General features: G+C 36.2%; 1 protein-coding gene across 4 annotated transcripts in view; it reads right to left on the bottom strand.

The window, feature by feature from the left end:
* The window catches only part of Usp15 (ubiquitin specific peptidase 15), a 102,346-nt gene that overhangs the window by 40,557 nt on the left and 43,798 nt on the right, over positions 1-17,991 (bottom strand). For 3 of the 4 annotated variants that reach the window (XR_005976521.1, XM_041677538.1, XM_041677543.1), the window contains one exon: positions 6,836-6,980. Coding sequence is in view for 3 of the 4 variants with exons in the window: in XM_041677538.1 (XP_041533472.1) it covers positions 6,836-6,980 (145 nt within the window). In the remaining variant the exon portion in view is untranslated. Of the gene's footprint in view, positions 1-6,835; positions 6,981-13,474; positions 13,562-17,991 lie in introns of all 4 variants that reach the window. The other variant, XM_041677531.1, reaches the window with a different exon arrangement.

Consider the following 17,991-nt stretch of genomic DNA (forward strand, 5'->3'; position numbering starts at 1 on the left):
ATAAAAATACAGTAGGGCTTCTAAAGATGTCCTCTTTAGATGCAATAGCTTTTATGATTTTAACTACCATCTGCACCATATTTCCTTCTTCCATTTTAGACTTCTGACTTACACTCTCAAACAAGAATATTTGGCTACTTATGGTTATTTGCTTGTAGTTTTCATAAAGCAAAATGAAACAAACATCTAAAATTAATTCATAATCTTCTCTCTACCCAAATGTAGCCCTATATTTACCTCTTTTCCACTACTATAATTTTGTCAGTGTTAATATTCATTACTTTAATGTAAGAGACAGAAACTAGAGGTACTTAGAACTTCTTTTATCCTTCCTTAATTTTGGTGTTCTCTATATCTGAGATGCTATTCCAGGTCTAGGGATTAGTGGTAACTAACAGTACCTGCCATATGTACATGTGTATAGGTGGGTGAGCTAGGAATAAGAGAAGAGAGCTGAACAAAAGCCCCTTAAATACAAATAGCATGCAGCTGGTCCTGAGCTGCACTCAATATGAGGAAAGTAGTTACCGTTTTCTATAGGGTGCTTGGGCAAGGGCCTTCTTCCTGGCTGTTAGAGACCTAGCGAAGTCAGAGGGGAAAGACGCAGACACTTAAAGGAAGATTATCACAGACATAAAGCAGAAGCATGTTTGGTCCAGTAAATCATTACAGATAAAGTAAACTTGATGAAAAATGGTAGGATATAATTCATCAGGCCTACATGATATAGGACTCTGCATGGTTTTAAGGACAAACTATGTTGTGTGTGTGTCTGTATATATGTGCACAACCAGCCACAAACATATCAGTAGAGGCCCAAGGTCACCATGGATATCTCCCCAGTTGCTTTCCATCTTATCTTTTTAGACAGAGACTCTCACTGAACTTGGAGCTCACCTTCGGGATCCTCATCTCCCTGCTTCCCAGCAATGGGATTACACGTCCAGCATCTCACTTAGGTGCTAGGGAATACCAACTCAAGCCCTCAAGCCTGCATGGCAAACAGTTTACTCAAGGAGCCACCTTCCCTGTGCTCAGGGTGAAGTCAAATGAAAAGGTAGTGTTAACAGTCAGAGGAACAGGAAAGAGTTTCCTTAGGTTTAAGGAAACTTCATAGGCAGGATTGAGGGTAGAAACAAAGAAAAAGCTAAGAAATGAGACTTGGAAGCCTGAAACTGTTAGTATCTTTGTAACTTGTTCACAGATAATTCTCCTTCATCTGGCTTGGTCTTTTTTATATGTACATCTGTCCACACTTCACCTATTACTACCTCACAGCACTCTTTTGGTTTCTCAAACATGGTGCATCTTAGGGACTTTATACATGGCTCTATTCCCTCTAACTTCAATCCACACCTGCCTGTGTCACACCTACTCTTTGGCCACAGCTCAAATGTGAATGCCTGAGAAGCATGACTCTCAGGATAAATTAAGAGCTATCAGGACTCTATCAGAGCTATCAGAGTTACAATAACATTTCATTTCTCCTCCTCACGATGCACGTTATAACTTATGATGGACTTTAGTACTCATCTCCCCCTACTAGACTATCACCCGACAGAACAAACCGTTTTGTTTGTCACGGTATAATTAGTACCTACCAGAGTAAAGCATACTCAACAGGACTTAAATATTTGCAGAGTATTAGTAAATGACATCACAAGTGCAGCTTACCTGAAATAACTACTGAGCTTGTTAACTGACCATGCTTCTGATCAAATGATTATGTGTAGATATAACTTTCAAGGCAACTGCTATGGTGACTTAAAACGAGAGTGCTATTTCAGGGAACCCCTGTGAATTTTACAATTTCAAGCGTCACAGACATGTGTGCAATATGATTACACAATTGTGTGAAGACCCTTAACGCCACTGAGCTTTACACTTCATTCTTAAAAAGGTCAAGTTTGTTACATGTAATTTACTGTAACAAAATGGAAGGTGCTAACAGAATTTCCTGTCGTCTGATTAGCATAATTTTAACAAATTACTTTTATTTTATCCACATGAGTACTTTGCCTACAAGTATACATGTGTACCGGGAAGGTCTCATGTTCATGGAGGACAATAAGTAGGTGCCAGGTTCCCTGAACTAGAGTAAAGGATCCACGTAGGTCCTGGGCACCTCCTTCTGGAGGACTTAGACCTCTACAGTACATTTAACTGTTTAGGCATTTCTTCAGTTTCTGATTAGAGCACACTTAAAAAAAAAAACAAAACAAAAACACCCCAAAACAAAACAGATTTTCACAGAATGTTCTGAATAAGAACTCAGCTCAACTTTACTTATCCATCTACCAAAGAGATACTTAGGTATACCTTATTGACTTCTAGGGAGAAGTTAAGAAAATAAAAATGGTATAAAAATAACCTGGAGCACACAGATAAAACTTGTTACTATTATTCGAAGACCTAATTCAACCTCAGATTGTCTTACTATGGGTTTATTTGAGAGCTAGTAACTCATTTGTAGATATGATTCACTGAACAGGGATTCTAGTAATCAATTCATTAGCCTTTTTCCTGCTCCAAATTTACAGTTTATAGGTCACTGTAAAATAGTGATATTATTTTGTAAATGGTTTCTACATAAACTATACATAAATACTGAACTCAATTGATTACATGTAAAAGCATAATCACAAACTATTTCTTGTTGTAAACAAAAAAGGTCTCAAGAACAAAGGGAGGGATGGAGAGGGAGAGGAGGAGACAGCCAGGGATTAAAAGAGAAAAAATTATCAACAAGCATAGCCTGAACTAGAATTTAAATTTAAATGTATCCAGTTAAAAGAAATTGGCAAAAGACAAAGTATTAAGGTTTTCACTCTCTCGAGAATTTGCCAACCCAAATCTATAACATTTTTATTATCTGATAATACCAACATGCAATTTAGAATATAGGGCTGATTATGGAAGAGGAGACAGAAAGATTCTGAGAGCAGAGGACCTCGGAATCTGCTGAGAATGTGTCTCTCAGAAATAACAAGGAAGCTTTATCCATGACACCTTAACAACATGGCTGCCTAAATATGACTTGGACAATGACCAATAGACAAGCTAGCATGGCAGGGTGAATTTCATGGGGCCCCACTCCTAGCTAAAGAGCCGCAGACAAGTAAGGAATGCTGAGAGTGGGGAAACAGTCTCAGTCAAGGATGAGCCCTCAGCCTGTTAGCGCTGAAATCATACACAAACAAGTAACACTGAATGGACTGAGCGGGTTGTATTTTTATACTGGTTTACATCCACACATAATTCACTAACAGCAACAAAGAAACAAAGAGGGAGTGGGGGTTGCACATAAGAAGGACTGGGAGGAGGAAAGAGAAGAAATGTTGTAACCATAATTTACTTTCAGAAAAAAAGAGAATCTAAATTTGGAACTTAAATCTTCCTGAAAACCATGCTGACTGATGTTGGAATGCGTTGGTAAAGGAATTCAGCTTAAACCTTTTTATATTAAGCAAATAAGTTATATTAACAGAGGAATGCTGGAGCCAGTTTTGGTAATTTTATTTTTATAGGTACAGATTCTCTAGTTCCCAATATAAATTATAGACTAGGGGCTGGTGAGATGGCCCAGCAAGTGAGAGCTCCTGCCGCCAAGCCTGACAGTTCAGCTTGATCCCTGGAATCCACATGGTAGAAGGAGAGAACGGATTCTGATGTTCTCTAACATACATGTGTACACACACACAAGTTAAAGTGGAAAAATATTTAGAGACAAACTTTTCTTACATTAAAGTAACTAAAAAAAAAATCAAGATACTGCAGTTTAATTCTACTGTTAACTGCTGTTAATAGAGACGGAACCATTATGGTAGCACTCAGTAAGTAAGGAAGTATATAGTAGTTCTTAAATATCCATGGATACTAAAACCTGTGGAGGCTCAGATCTTTTATATAAAATTTTTATATAAAATGAGATTTTGCATGTAACTATGTATTCTCTGGCATACTTTGTAATTTTCTATGCTCATATTACTTATACACAGCAATACAATGCAAATGCTGTTCAGCTCCTTTACACTGCACTGTTTCAGGAATAATGACAAAAAAATACATGCTAAATACATATGCAGTAGGCTGACTGGATGCAGAACCCATGGGTAAGGAAAGCTGACTGTACCTGGAAATCAGTGCTGGTGTTAGCCCCTGTAATACACAAGTAGGTCTGTATTTTAGAATCTGATGCACTAATTTATGATCCTTAAAACAATGTCCCTATGATCTATAACCATGTATCATCCTTCTATTATGACATGAGTTAACAGACAAGACATTTAAGTCTGCATCAGTTAATAAGAACACTGGTTATAGAGAAATTTCCTCATTATCAGAGACTGAAGAAGAGACAAGTTACACACTTTCTCCTCAGCTGAGATGAAGACATGTTTTCATGACAAAAAAATCCCTGTTAGTGAAGCCACACACTGTAGGACATTCTTTTAGAGATATATTCCTCCTCCAGCTGTAAATATTAAATTCTCACAAGTATACTACAGATACAGTGTTTCCTAAAATCACCTGTCTGGGACCACAGGTTCTCCTTCCTCACTGTCCTGTCTCTACAAGAAGAGACACATCATCTCCTTTGCCCAAATAGAAAGGAGGAAAGCATGAAAAACAATCCTATCCAGTGTCTGCAAGGTGTGTGCCTCTGATGCAAACAGGCTCTCTGCGTGCTTAGTCGCGATCACAGGGGCTTCTGTTAATAGTTGCTTCCAGGTCTGTAGAAGGACCGAGTAACTGCACTGAGTAATTTGGAAGATTGGTTTTAGGCATTGGTGATCAAGTATGTCACTCACTGCCAAGCATAACTCATTCTCATAAGAAAGTCTAATTTTCACAGACTTCTGTTGGTTATTAACAGTTACAACATTTTATATAATGATCACTGTTTTTTAGATTACTGAATTACTGGAAGGCGTTATATTAAAAATCAGCAGCAGCAGCAGAAATTTTTCAATGTTTGGAAGCTCATGAGTGGGCTTCGATTTTAAAGTTACAAAGGAAAAAAATACCTGAGTAAACCTTGAAAAGAACAAAGTAAAGCCCTACCTTTGAGATTCTGCATTTATATTAAAAAATAAATCCAATAATTGGGGCTGGGGACACGGCTCAGTGAAGCACACTGGCTGCTCTTCTGGTCCCATGGGACTCAATGCCCTTTTCTAGTGGGCACCAGGCAGAAACATGGTGCACAGACATACAAGCAGGCAAAACACCAATACTCATAAGAATAAAGAAAGAAAAAAAACCATGGTTTTTCCCCTTTTCCAGCTTATTTTAGAGAACTTTGTTTTAGAGAAAGTATAGTTTTCAGCTACAATAAGACACAAATATGAAATAATATCCACTACTTCACACAGTCGCTGCTGGAGTGTTTGGTGAACGCTCAAAAGTTTACAAACCAGCATCCTCATGGTCAGACTGAACTATGTTAAAAGACACGACCAGGAGCTACCAATTAATTGCAATCAGAAGAAGAAAACAAAAATTAACTAACCCCAATTTTAGCTGAACAGGGCAGTCTCACTTAGATTGACTTAGCAGGTGCAATGGCTTGCCTGTCAACCCAATGCTCATGCAGAGGACCCAGGAAGAGTTCACTAAGCTAGTCAGCCTCTGCTTGACAGATAGGCAACTTCTGAAATGGCCCCACTAAGTCAGAAATTGACTATGTTCCCTGAACCCTCTAGTTCTAAAACTATTGCCAACTCTTGGTCTAGATAGTTCAGCTAAACTTTAACTGTGCAAGAAGTTATAAAAAGAGGGTCAATTTATTAGTCAGCTGGATCAATGACAAGGTACTTTATAAATACTTATCCTTAGTCTAAAAGATTTGTGGGTATTTTCAGCAATTCATACTCTGTTATCTTTGGAGGTTACCTCCTGTGTAGAGGAGACTGAATTTTAAAATATGAACAAAAATATTAGACTTAAAATTAATAATTCACAGAAAAGACAAAAAAGTTACTAAGTTAAAATATCAAGAATAGTCTACCCTACTTTGGGCTTTTAAAAACACAGAAATTTTATTTATAAAAAGAGATTAGGTGTCAAGCAGTGGTAGCGCACGCCTTTAACCCCAGCACTGGGGAGGCAGAGGTAGATGGGCCTCTATGAGATTGAGACCATCCTGGTCTACAGAGTGAGTTCTAGGACACCCATGAATACACAGTGAAAGCTTGTCTCAGAAAATAAACAAAACGAGGATGAAGCAATCTGCTCTAATTTATAGATATGACAGTTACTTCAATATATACTTCCTTCATTGCTTCATATTAAAGGCATAGATAGATATTTAACAACTATGAAGAATGAATAGAATGCAAGAAAAAGAAAAGTCACATGGAAAGAATGGGCAAGGAGCAGTAACCAGCTCTTTTTTGCACATCCATAAGCTCTAGAAGAGAAAGTAGTTAAAGCGTGGCGGGGAAAGGAGAGATGAATTTCTCTATTTTTAAATGTCAAGCCCTTATTAAAGCTTTAAGAATTTATTTTTTTAAAGCAACAGACCTCTACTGCATAAAGGAGAGTTGGACTGTCTGCTTCTCCTTTGGGAATTTAAGTTTCCTGCTTAGAATTATATATTTCGCATGAGGAAATTTAGTCTGAATATAGCAATAGACCATGCTACCTAACTGGGAAGCAGGTCGAAATCCTACTACCAGCAGCATGAACTACATGTACATGCCTAAATATCCCACGAATTACAAATTGTCAAAACATAAAGTTCTTCAACATGAAAAAAATACAGAACAACGCCATCCTTTTTGCAGTAATGAATTCATGAAGCACAATTTTCACTCTGTTTGGAAAGACCTACCTGAATGGCTGAGTTCATGAAACATGTATTTCCCAAATTACTTAAGCCACAGAGGCCTGGCTGTTCATTGTTTCTTCCAGGTTCTGAATAATCATAGTTCTTATAAGCAGTATATGATGGGAGACAGTAATTTGAGTTTTTCACACTGGAAGAAAAAAATTATAAAAATGTAGCCAGTTGCATCACAATATGGTTACAATAAAGAGTACTTTAAGCATATGCAGGGAATATCTGGTTAATCATTAAGGATATTTTGCTAAACACTCAAGTGGAACATCTTGAGACACCATTTTCAAAGTAACCTCCTTAATTAAGGTGTTTTTTATCCAAGCAACAAAGCACCACATCAGAAGCCACATCACTCAACAGAACCCACTATTATATCATTCTACCCTGGGTTAACAGGAGCAGCATCGTGGCTTGCTCCATTCTGCATTGCTCCATCAAAATGAAAACACTCAGATTTTAAACACCATCCGCAGCAATTAATCATCTCATTAAAGTCCGCTTTGAGTCAGTCTGCTGTGGTAAGACGACAAGTGCAGGAACGGCAAGAGTTGGGCTTCAGCTACAGATGAACACCAAGAGGCCCAAGGCCACTGTGACATCACGTTGAGATGCAGGGAAGATTCTATTTATAGCTTCTAAGCTGGACTAGCAAACTCTAGCACGGAAGTGCAGAGAGCAGCCTCTGATCAGCAATGCAGAAAGGATTGCATACAAGCAGATCCAGGCAGGACCACTCACTCACCTTTGCTCCTATTTTCTGCAATACTCACTTTAACTTTATAAACAAAAAAACCTCTATCAGTATAATAAATGTTGAAAAACTCTATAATCTAAAATTTAGGAAATCAGCATAATTTTAGAATTATTTAGGTCAATAAGTTAAATCTCTTATTTTTATATAAGATAATTTTATGAAAAGGAGGAATTCTTAATTTTTATGATAGCTTTTTATGAGACTATCTAAGAGATACTCTGCAAACAGTTCAAAATCATATTTTTCGCCCTTTTTATTCATTAGGATGAAGCTGGATGCAATTCAACGTCATACAATAGAAGTAAATGATGATACAAATAAAATGTAGTTTTACAAATAAACACAATAAGTTAGTAACTCCACTAATACTTCCTGGCTATAATTTATTCCTGATATTTAATTTTCTCATGGTTTCAAATATTTTTTGTTACTCTAGACATTATACTCTCACTAGATTACAATGGTTTATATGAATTACAGTATTGCTTATTCTAAAAAAGATTTTAGTAAACATATGTACACCATACCAAACAGACAACAGAAAACAGTAAACCCAAGATTAAACACAGCTGTTAGGTGGCTTGTCAGACAATCAACAGGCAAGAGGTCATGGTCAGACCCTTTAACTCACGGGTCAGCCTTTGGAGAACTTTCATGGCAATATAGTTTTTTTGTTTGTTTGTTTGTTTGTTTTTCGAGACAAGGTTTCTCTGTAGCTTTGGAGCCTGCCCTGGAACTAGCTTTTGTAGACCAGGCTGGCTGGCCTAGAACGCAGAGATCTGCCTGCCTCTGACTCCCAAGTGCTGGGAAGCACTACTGCTTGGAGGCCATATACTAATTTTTAAGAAAGGACAATATCCCAATTCTTGTCTTTAGGATTAGAAACACCTCAGAGCTCGGCTGAGGCACATTCTAGGACAGCTACTTCCTCCTTGTAAACCATAGCTATTTTTATGTTTTTATTTAAAAATTTTTCTTTACTCACTTTGCAATCTACTTTGTTAGTGAAATTCGTCAACAGATTGTGATATGAGTTTTATCTCTGGCCCTGAGTGGAGATACAATATTCTAAATTTCCCTAAAGGTAGTGGTTCTCAACCCGTGGGTTGCTACCCCTTTGACAAACCTCTATCTCCAAAAATATTTACATTACAATTCATAACAGTAGCAAAATCACAGTTATAAAGTAGCAACCAAAATAACTGTATGGCTGGCATCAGCGGGGTCGCATGTGATGGAAGGTGAGAGCCACTGCATAGGGGTTACAGGATTACAAAGCATCGCTGCCCCTTTCCTCCAGAGTCAGGAACACATGCTGAAACGCTTCTCTAATTAGACAGTCCTATAGACTCCAGAAGCCCAGCTTTGATGCATTTCCTTACCGTTCTTCACTGTCAAGCCTGTCCGTTTTCCTGACCTGTCACTGCACCCCTCCCACCCCTGCACACCCACAGGGCCGCCTCATTCTTTCTGGAAGGACTCCATACCTCTTGCTGCTCATTTGCAAGCTTACCTCCAACTCAGAAAAGCAAGGCTTTCTCTCTTCCCTGCCCCAGTTACATTCCCCAGCTGAAGCTGAGACTTTCAGCCTTGATTTTCTCTTCCACTCTAATATGATCCCATAAAACTCCTCTTCATATTTCTCCTAAGTGTTTTTAATAAGACTATAAATATTTTTAGTGCTTAAAAAATTCATTCCCTTCTCAACAACAACAAAAATACCAACTCCCTGATTTTCCAAAAAGAATCCACTCTAAGATTGAATGAAAATATCAAGGCCCAGAGAAATGTAACAACTGTTGGACTTACGGCTTTTGTCATAAACTTAATTATAAAAAAGACAAACAGAACTCAAGTTTTTTCTCTTTTAAATTACTAGCGGTATAATATATCTTATTCTGTTTTATAGTCCTAGTAAGTAAAAACTTACTAAGAACCTGTTAGACTTTAATGTATCATCACTCAGAATGTAATTAAAATCAAGTTCTCCTATACAGTGTTTAAAAAGGTCTGACAGAGGAGAAAAAAAAGATATAGCTTGACTGTGAAATTTAAGTAGCTAAAGCAAAAGAGCAAAGTACCCTAACTACACACTCATGCGTGCCCCGTGTATGCATGTGCATGGGTGTCCACACACATGCACACACGCACACACATATATCAAACCAGTGAAGGCACACTTACATTAAACAGAAATAGATACTGAAATGCTTATAATTCATTAGTACAAACATGAATGAGAATCATGCTCAAAGTAAAACACTGTTTTGATGTTCTAGACTTTTTATTTACCCTGAAATGGGAAAACCAATGTGCAAAGCAGTTTTCTGGTTGTTTAAGAAAATCTGAATCTTTTAAGATGTGTCTATACTTTGGTTTAAATGATGGGATGAGTATAATGCTCACCCAAAGATTAAGACAGTCTACAAGTACAATGATGATACTGAAGACAATGAATTAAAAACCAATGATCCAGCTCTCCTGGCCACTCATATTCCCTGTTACGTATTTTAACTGCACAGGAAAGCTCTTCCTGGCAAGGACAGGAGCTATCAGCTATCTGTACACTCAACAGAGCACATGGAAGCCTGAAAAGCTTTCCTAAGGCCCACGAAGCATCTGCTTCTCTTTTTTGCTAATGATTTTGAAAGATAAAATTTACACAAGTGTTAGTAGGCATTGTAATACTGTACTGTGTTAATACTGTTTGTAAATCTTCTTTAATGGTGATTATGTAAAAATGGAACATTTTATACGCCTTTTATTTAGCTTTCTGATTGACTTTTCATTTAGTGTTGATATCTGACATCATAAACACATATTTAATCATGCTAACTTTGCAGTTAACGAAATGTTTTCACCTAGGTTATTTAACAAAAACAGATGGCAAGTTCTAGACGACCACAAAGTCTATAGCTACTGATATGACTTACTCTCATACAGGGCATCATTTTCATTTCAAGAGACTGAGACAAATTAAAAAAAAAACACCTACTTTGATATGAAATTAAAATCCAGACAACAGATCATTAAAATAGCTTTAATAGCAATGTTAGTAATATTATGAAATACATAAGGCAGAAAAATAAAGGTAACGAAAACATTAATAGTTAAAAAATTGGCATATTTAAAAAGTACTCATAAATTATAATTGAGGCAAAAATATTTTATGACCTGAGAAGTAACATTACTGGAAAGGATAAATAAAATGTATTCTAAAAGTAGACTTTTCACAATGTTTCAAATTTTATTAACTTAAATTGAATAATTGTAAATGTACATTATCAGTTACAATTATTTCTGAAAGTGAAATTTTACTTCTTAGGATATAATAATTCAAGTCTTGGACTTGTAATTATGTTTCAGATAATCTTGTGTATCTACTCTTCTTACTATATAATTAAGTCTACAGTATAACTATAGATTTTAATATACAATTTAATTCTGGAGACTACTTCCACATACATGAAGTTTAAAACTATGTTACCTAGAAAGGTCACTAACTTGTTGACCTACTTTTATTGAAACTACACTATTTTCACCTCAAGTATTTGGCTACTACTTATTTCTACAAGTCAAATTAAAAAAAAAAACCTTACATAAAATAGTTGCTTAAATACATTAAATTCATATATTAAAAATTAAGGCAACACAAAACAAAATTCCTAAAGTCTGTTCATTACTCAGAAAGATAAGTCATACACACAACTTACTTCCAAGCTCACAAATGACCACGGTGGAGTTCCTTAGGAGGTAGTTCCTGTCACAGTTCCCTAAACAACTTCCCTTTCCCTCAGGAGTTTCTCTTTCCAGAGGTTCTCTGAGACTAGAGTGCACTTTGATATTTTTATTATATAAAGGAAAAACACAAGACAAAGACAGAAAAACAAGAAACCACATATACCAACACAATGACCCCAGTCAAAATACAGTTTCTAGTCAATACCACTTAGGCATAATGTTAAAATTGCTTTAAAAATGAGCACAAGGGCATATTTACTTATTTTATTGTAGATGTGGGAGCCATTAGCAACATTACAAACATAACATTATCGCCTACAAAAAGCAATTTTGATGAATTAAAAAACATAAAATATAAACTGGGCTAAAAAATATTTATTCTCAAGAAGCTCTTCCTGATGGTATGCACTTTTATGTAGAAGAGAAAGAAACATAGCACCTGGATATTCACACCTTCCACGCTGTACTACTACACTACACTGTAGTACTAATACACGGTGTGTTTACTTTTAATGAATTATGAAAAGAAGATATGTTTTAAGTTTGTTGGATCTGAACTGGGAAACTTTTTACTAAAAGTGCCACTATTACAGCTACTCAGAAGAAAGCCTTACAAGAATAGATATCATAGTTTAATTTTTTATGGTTGTAATTTACAAAAGCAATTAATGAGAACCTGACATGCAAATATTTATAGTTAATTCTTTTTATTACCTGGTTGTATTATTTAGTTTTCTGTTTCAGGAAATCTCTAACCTTTATGAACTTGATTTTAAAGTGTTTCCCCCCCACCACCACCATTTCTTTACTTTCTTTTAAGTGCTTAATAATAATCTTGGATTGAAAGTTCTAAAGAAAAAAACATCTAGAAAAGCTACCCAATCTTTTGGATGGTATTTCTTGGATAACTGTAATATTTTTTCATTGTTTAGAAAGCTTTGCGATGGCATCAAATTCTTACATGGAAAGATGTTTTGGGTTGTCTGATTCCACTTAACCGTATGTGTCTTCTTAGATGAAAATGTGCTGTTTACATTGCGTATTTTTGTACTATGCTAAAGAACTAACCTTTCTCATGATTTTTCTCCTTTAACATTTTCTTAGCTATTATTGTATACTTAAAATCCAGACATATCAGAATCACTTTACCATGTTCCTACAAAACATGAGGATTTTAATAGGGAAATTAAACTCATAAATGTAACTACAGCTAGATTTATGATTATTTCCCAAACTGCTTTAGTGCTTAAGTTTATGAGTTTATAAATTAGCAGCCATCTGTGAAGTGCACTAACGTGTCAGCGATCTGAACTGTGGAAGTAACACATAACCACAGTGCACACAGATCATACCCATTAATAAAGATGGACAATCCATTGGGATAAAGGTTCTCATACAGTGGCTGAGCAAATTATAATTAAAATGGATTTCTTTTTCTTTTCTCCACCAAGATGAAAATGGCATGATTTGCTAGTGAGATGGCTCAGCAGGTAGATTACTTGGCAGGTGAGCCTGTGACCTGATTTCAATCTCTGAAACCCATTTAAGGTGGGAGGGGTAGACTGACTAAACAAAATTGCAATTTTTAAGGTGGCAAATACACCGTCAGATGTTAAAGGAAGGTCCTAGTGACGTTTAGCCTTTTGAAAAAAGCAATCAAGCACATTTCACAAACTACATAATTTTAAATACCATGTATTATGGGGAAAAGAAACTATTAAGAAAAATTGCTTTTTCTATAGTATCTCCTCTCCAACTAAGAATCACTGACACATGCTTTATTATGGGTCAGACTAAGATGACATGTGAGATTTATAGTCCTATGAGATTGTGTTGCAACCAAGTCCTATAAAAAATTTCAATAAATAGAATCTGAATATTAGAATAAAAAATGCTCAAAGTTCTTTTTATTTTTCAGCTAACTATTACAGACTATTTTGTATTAAGTCAGGTAGTTTTTAAAATGTGTTTTATTTCTTGTGAAGTGACTTGTGAAAGAACTGACCATTAATTTAAGAGAAAACAAATTTTGATTCATGAAGACTTTTATCCTAAATTTTAGATAAAAGAGATCTTTTTGCAATCATAATAGGGCTAACCAATTAAAGAAAGAGTTTTTAAGATTCAGTGCTTACTTTCTGTTGTTGATGTTGTTATAATTATTTGATAGAGATGAAGGAGAGATCTTTGGTAAAGCTGAAAAATTGGATGCACCTGGGGACCTTTAAAAATATGAAAATGTCAAATTAGATAAAAATGAATTACAAAATTATGAAATAAAGAAAAGAAACATGACAATGTTTGTAGTAAATGAATGCTGGAAAACAGATTTTATGGTCAAAATAATTATATATCACTTGGTTTTTAATTTTCAATATATATTTCCTTTGAAGTACAATTGATACAAAAGGGAACTTTTTCAAATAAAATTTATAAAATTATAAAATTTGCTATTATTCTTATAAATCTGTAACTCAATATATCCATTTCTGAGGGTAACAATTACTAACATTTTACAATCACTTTCTGTATGTTTAATGTGATGAGGCTACTTTTCTTCCTTAGTAGGTATCAGGGCATCGCAATTATACACAGTACTGACACAGGGCTCAGTGAATGTTAACCATTCATAAATCTTGAAGTCAGTGCGGGGAAAGAACAAAAGAAAATTCCAAACATAATTCTACGAAACAGTATCTGGCCAAAAGTATCTCTGGAAAAACTGAAGAATTCATATATGACTATGATACACACTTCATTAATTCAGCATCTTTTGGGGCGGGGGGGATCTCCATGAGGACTGACTTTTAGATAGTAAACATATGCTAAAGGCAGATAGAAAAATCAATAAATCTATTGTGAAGAAATAATTAAAGTACATAAAGGTGTCTGGAAGATTCAAATCTCATGAGTTGTATAAACATTACATTGCCTATGGACTATCTAGCTGGGATGTGAAAGCCATGCCATCTTAGCTCAGTCACAGTAGATTCTAAGTGACGGACATGCTTCTAAAAACTAATCTCCTCCACATGGGTGCTAATACACAGTGATTGGTCAACAGGCCGGACAATCTAATCTACAAAATGACTTAATTTGCATTTATTCTTTATATACAGACATACATGCTACATGAAATAAATGCTGGACAATGAAATTTCTTAAATATAAGAAAAATTCAACTTCAAATTCAAAAATCCTAGTAAAAACACCTTTGTTTGTGAAGAAAGTTGTTTCTGCTACTGAACACTGCACATTGACGGGGTCCTTGAATTAGGTGCCTTCCCAAAAGAGCCTCTTCACAGGGAAGCATTCTACTATACTAAGCTAAAATAGAAAATACAGTCAGCTAAGTTGTAAGAGCACATCCAGTGGAGGACACACTTGAAAGCTTGAATGCTGCTAATATAATACCTAGTACTGTCAAACACTAGTAGAAAGAACTCTTCGCCTTTTGATAATTGAGGTTCTTTTGTTTGTTTTTGAAATAGTCTCAACATGGTGCCTCCACCAGGCTGGCCTCAAGCTCAGAGGTCCACCTGTTTCTCTTCCTGAGTTTTGGGTTGAAGGTGCACACCGCTATGCCGGCCATTATAAGAGCTTTTAAGTAGGGGAAAACAATCTAACAGGATTAGAATTTGAGTTGCAGCAATAAAATGGATGTTAATTTTTCAAAACTTCATTCAGCATATTTTTTTCAGAAATGCCTTCTATTTTATTTTCAGTCAAAAGTAAATATTAAATAAAGCATTTCATTTAATAAAGCAGAGACATGTTTACATATACATTTCCTGCCTGTCCAAAACTTTTATTATTGAGGAGTAACTGGACTTACAGGTTATACTAAAAAGGAATAAAATATCATGGAGTGCATTTGTACTTGGTAGTAATTCCTATGAAGTTCACTAATCAAGTGATTACTATGTGCTCCATTTTCAGTGTATCTAACAGTATGAGACAACCCAGTTCCTGGACTCCAACAGGTTTGCAATCAGGTGGGGAGAAATGCCATAAGCAAAACAGATGTAAAGCACTAAGGGCTTAACAACTTTTAATATAAAATTCTGCGATGTGTGACATGAAGCAACTTGAAAAAATGATATACAGTTAGAGGTTTATGTAGGAACTAAGTAGAAAGAATGGTACATGTAGTTGTATGGATTGCAGAGTCAACAGTCAAGTGACCCTGGCTGAAAAGGAGGTACACAGTGATGACGGGACAAGGGAAGGCAGACGGCCTTTAGTGTCCTACGAAGAAATCAGAATTTTACACAACTGATGGAACATAATGCAAATTTAATAAGGAGCAGCAGCATAATCAGATTTATATTCCAGTATGACTACTGACTGGGGGAGAGAAATATAGATTAGGGAACTATCAAGACAACAAAGGGGGAATTCGATAAAGGGTGAAATTAAGAAAGCAAGAGTGAGCCAAGCGGTGTTGGTGCACGCCTTTAATCCCAGCACTCGGGAGGCAGAGGCAGGCAGATGTCTGTGAATTTGAGACCAGCCTGGTCTACAAGAGCTAGTTCCAGGACAGGCTCCAAAGCTACAGAGAAACCCTGTCTCAAAAAACAAAACAAAACAAAACAGAAAAAAAAAGTAGAGTGAACAGGGCAACACATTTGTATCAAGACCCTTTCAAGACATCTATGAGGTTAAAATGATTTTCATAATACTGAGACCTTATTAAAATGTCATTTGGTAGCTTTTGCTGGATGGATATTCAAAGTCAATGGCAGGTCAAACTACTGGCCCACACGCATGAATGGAAAAGCAGTAGCCACAGCACAATCTAAGAGTGAAGAACAATTTCAGTAAGAACTTTTATTAAATCTTGACTCTGAAAAAACTTCTATATTTATTTTTAATAAGGTATAGGTGTGTGGATGTGTGCATGAGACTGCAGGCGCCTGTAGAAGCAGAAGGCAGAGGTGTCGAATCCCTTGAAACTGGAGTTACAAGCAGCTGGGGGAAGACTTCAGTGGGTGCTGGGAACCAGATTTGGTATCTGGAAGCATTATAGCTCCAGTCTGCCACCATCTCTCCAGCCTACTACACTTCCTTTAAATACTGTCTGCGAAACGGAAGCCTGCATAAGCTCCATGCTAATGTGAACACAGATCTGAACTGCAAGCTTAACTTCACTCAGCACCTCTCTTTCTATGTCGTGTGACTTGTGGACACCTGGAGACGCTTACAATCAGGTAAAGTCTGACAACTGAGAACTGAAATGACAGTGACAAAATCTCAACTTTCAAGCAAATTCTGTGAATTTCGACTTTCCAACCATGTTAAGTTCAAACTTTTCTCATAAAATTCATTTTTTAAAATGTGAGTTTGCAAGAAAGTTGCATTATGAAACATACCAGTGCTCTGAAGGTCTGAAGAACTTAGAGACTGTGTCAAGTGACCACTGCAGATGTTAGTGTAAGGCTGTAAGTCACGGATATACTTATGTGTCAAGTGACCATTGCAGATGTTAGTGTAAGGCTGTAAGTCACGGATATACTTCAGATTCCCATTTTATAGTCACTCATTTGAAACATAGACCCCGTGTCAAGTTTTGATTCATCTGAAAGTTCCATCTACTACATGTCTATACATAGTTGAATTCTTCCATGCACTTCATCCAGTGTATCTAGTAAACTACATGAAGAAGTGTAGGAGTTTAGCTGTCTCTACTTAACCAGATTTTCTCATTGAGTACATCAAGCACACTTCAGGGCAGGCGCCATGCCCAGCAGTAGATGACCAACAGAAAATGAACGTAATGGTATCTTGTAGACTTTTTTTTTTGTCTCATTTTGCTCTGTTTTAACACTTTTTTCTGTCTTGTTGACCTTTTGCTTGTATATTACGGTTTCCATTTTAACTGTTTTTGTGGTCTTATGTGTGTTTGCCTGGCAAAAGTGTTTTAATGCTACTTTCTGAATGTCTTCCTTTTTAAAACAGTTAACTTTATAAACATGTTACTGATGTCAAAATATAATTGTTCAATATTGTTACTCTTAAATATTTTACATATTAATGTATTAGGATACACTGATAAAATCCGCACAAAAAGAAGTTCTCTGAACCAGGCAGTGTTCGAGGCCAGCCTGATTTACAGTACAAGTTCCAGGACAGCCAGGGCTCCACAAAGAAACCTTGCCTCAAAGGGAGGGGGTGAAAAGAAGTCCTCTAGGTGGCTATAGAGACTCTGAAGACTGTAGCAGGAAACTAGGACACTGCTTAGGAAACACCATTTCACGGTGCTACCTCTGAGACGTGCTAGTTAGATGAGAAAAGTGATTGAGGGATTGGGAAGCTTGAATGGCACCTGGTAAAACCAATACAGAAAAATGTATATATTTATGTATACAAAACAAAGAACAAATATCTGGTTCAAACTGATGTGGTGTCATGCATGATATTCAAGAAGAACAGGAATTTAGATGAAGCTAGAAATCTTAATACAGATGACTTATTAATATCTGCTTGTGTTAAGGGAAAGTTGGCATAACCACAGCACCTTTGAACTGTTTCCTGACTTTGGGTGTCTACTATGGACGACAGAAGAGTACTAGTGCAGTTAAGACATAAGCAGAGGCGCTGCACATACTCAGTGAAGTCAGGGAGAACCTCATACATTACATGTGAATAATTC

This window comes from Microtus oregoni, unplaced genomic scaffold (genome assembly GCF_018167655.1).
Source record: "Microtus oregoni isolate MIOR12 unplaced genomic scaffold, Mior012 000001F_ref0000356, whole genome shotgun sequence".
NCBI lineage: Eukaryota > Metazoa > Chordata > Mammalia > Rodentia > Cricetidae > Microtus > Microtus oregoni.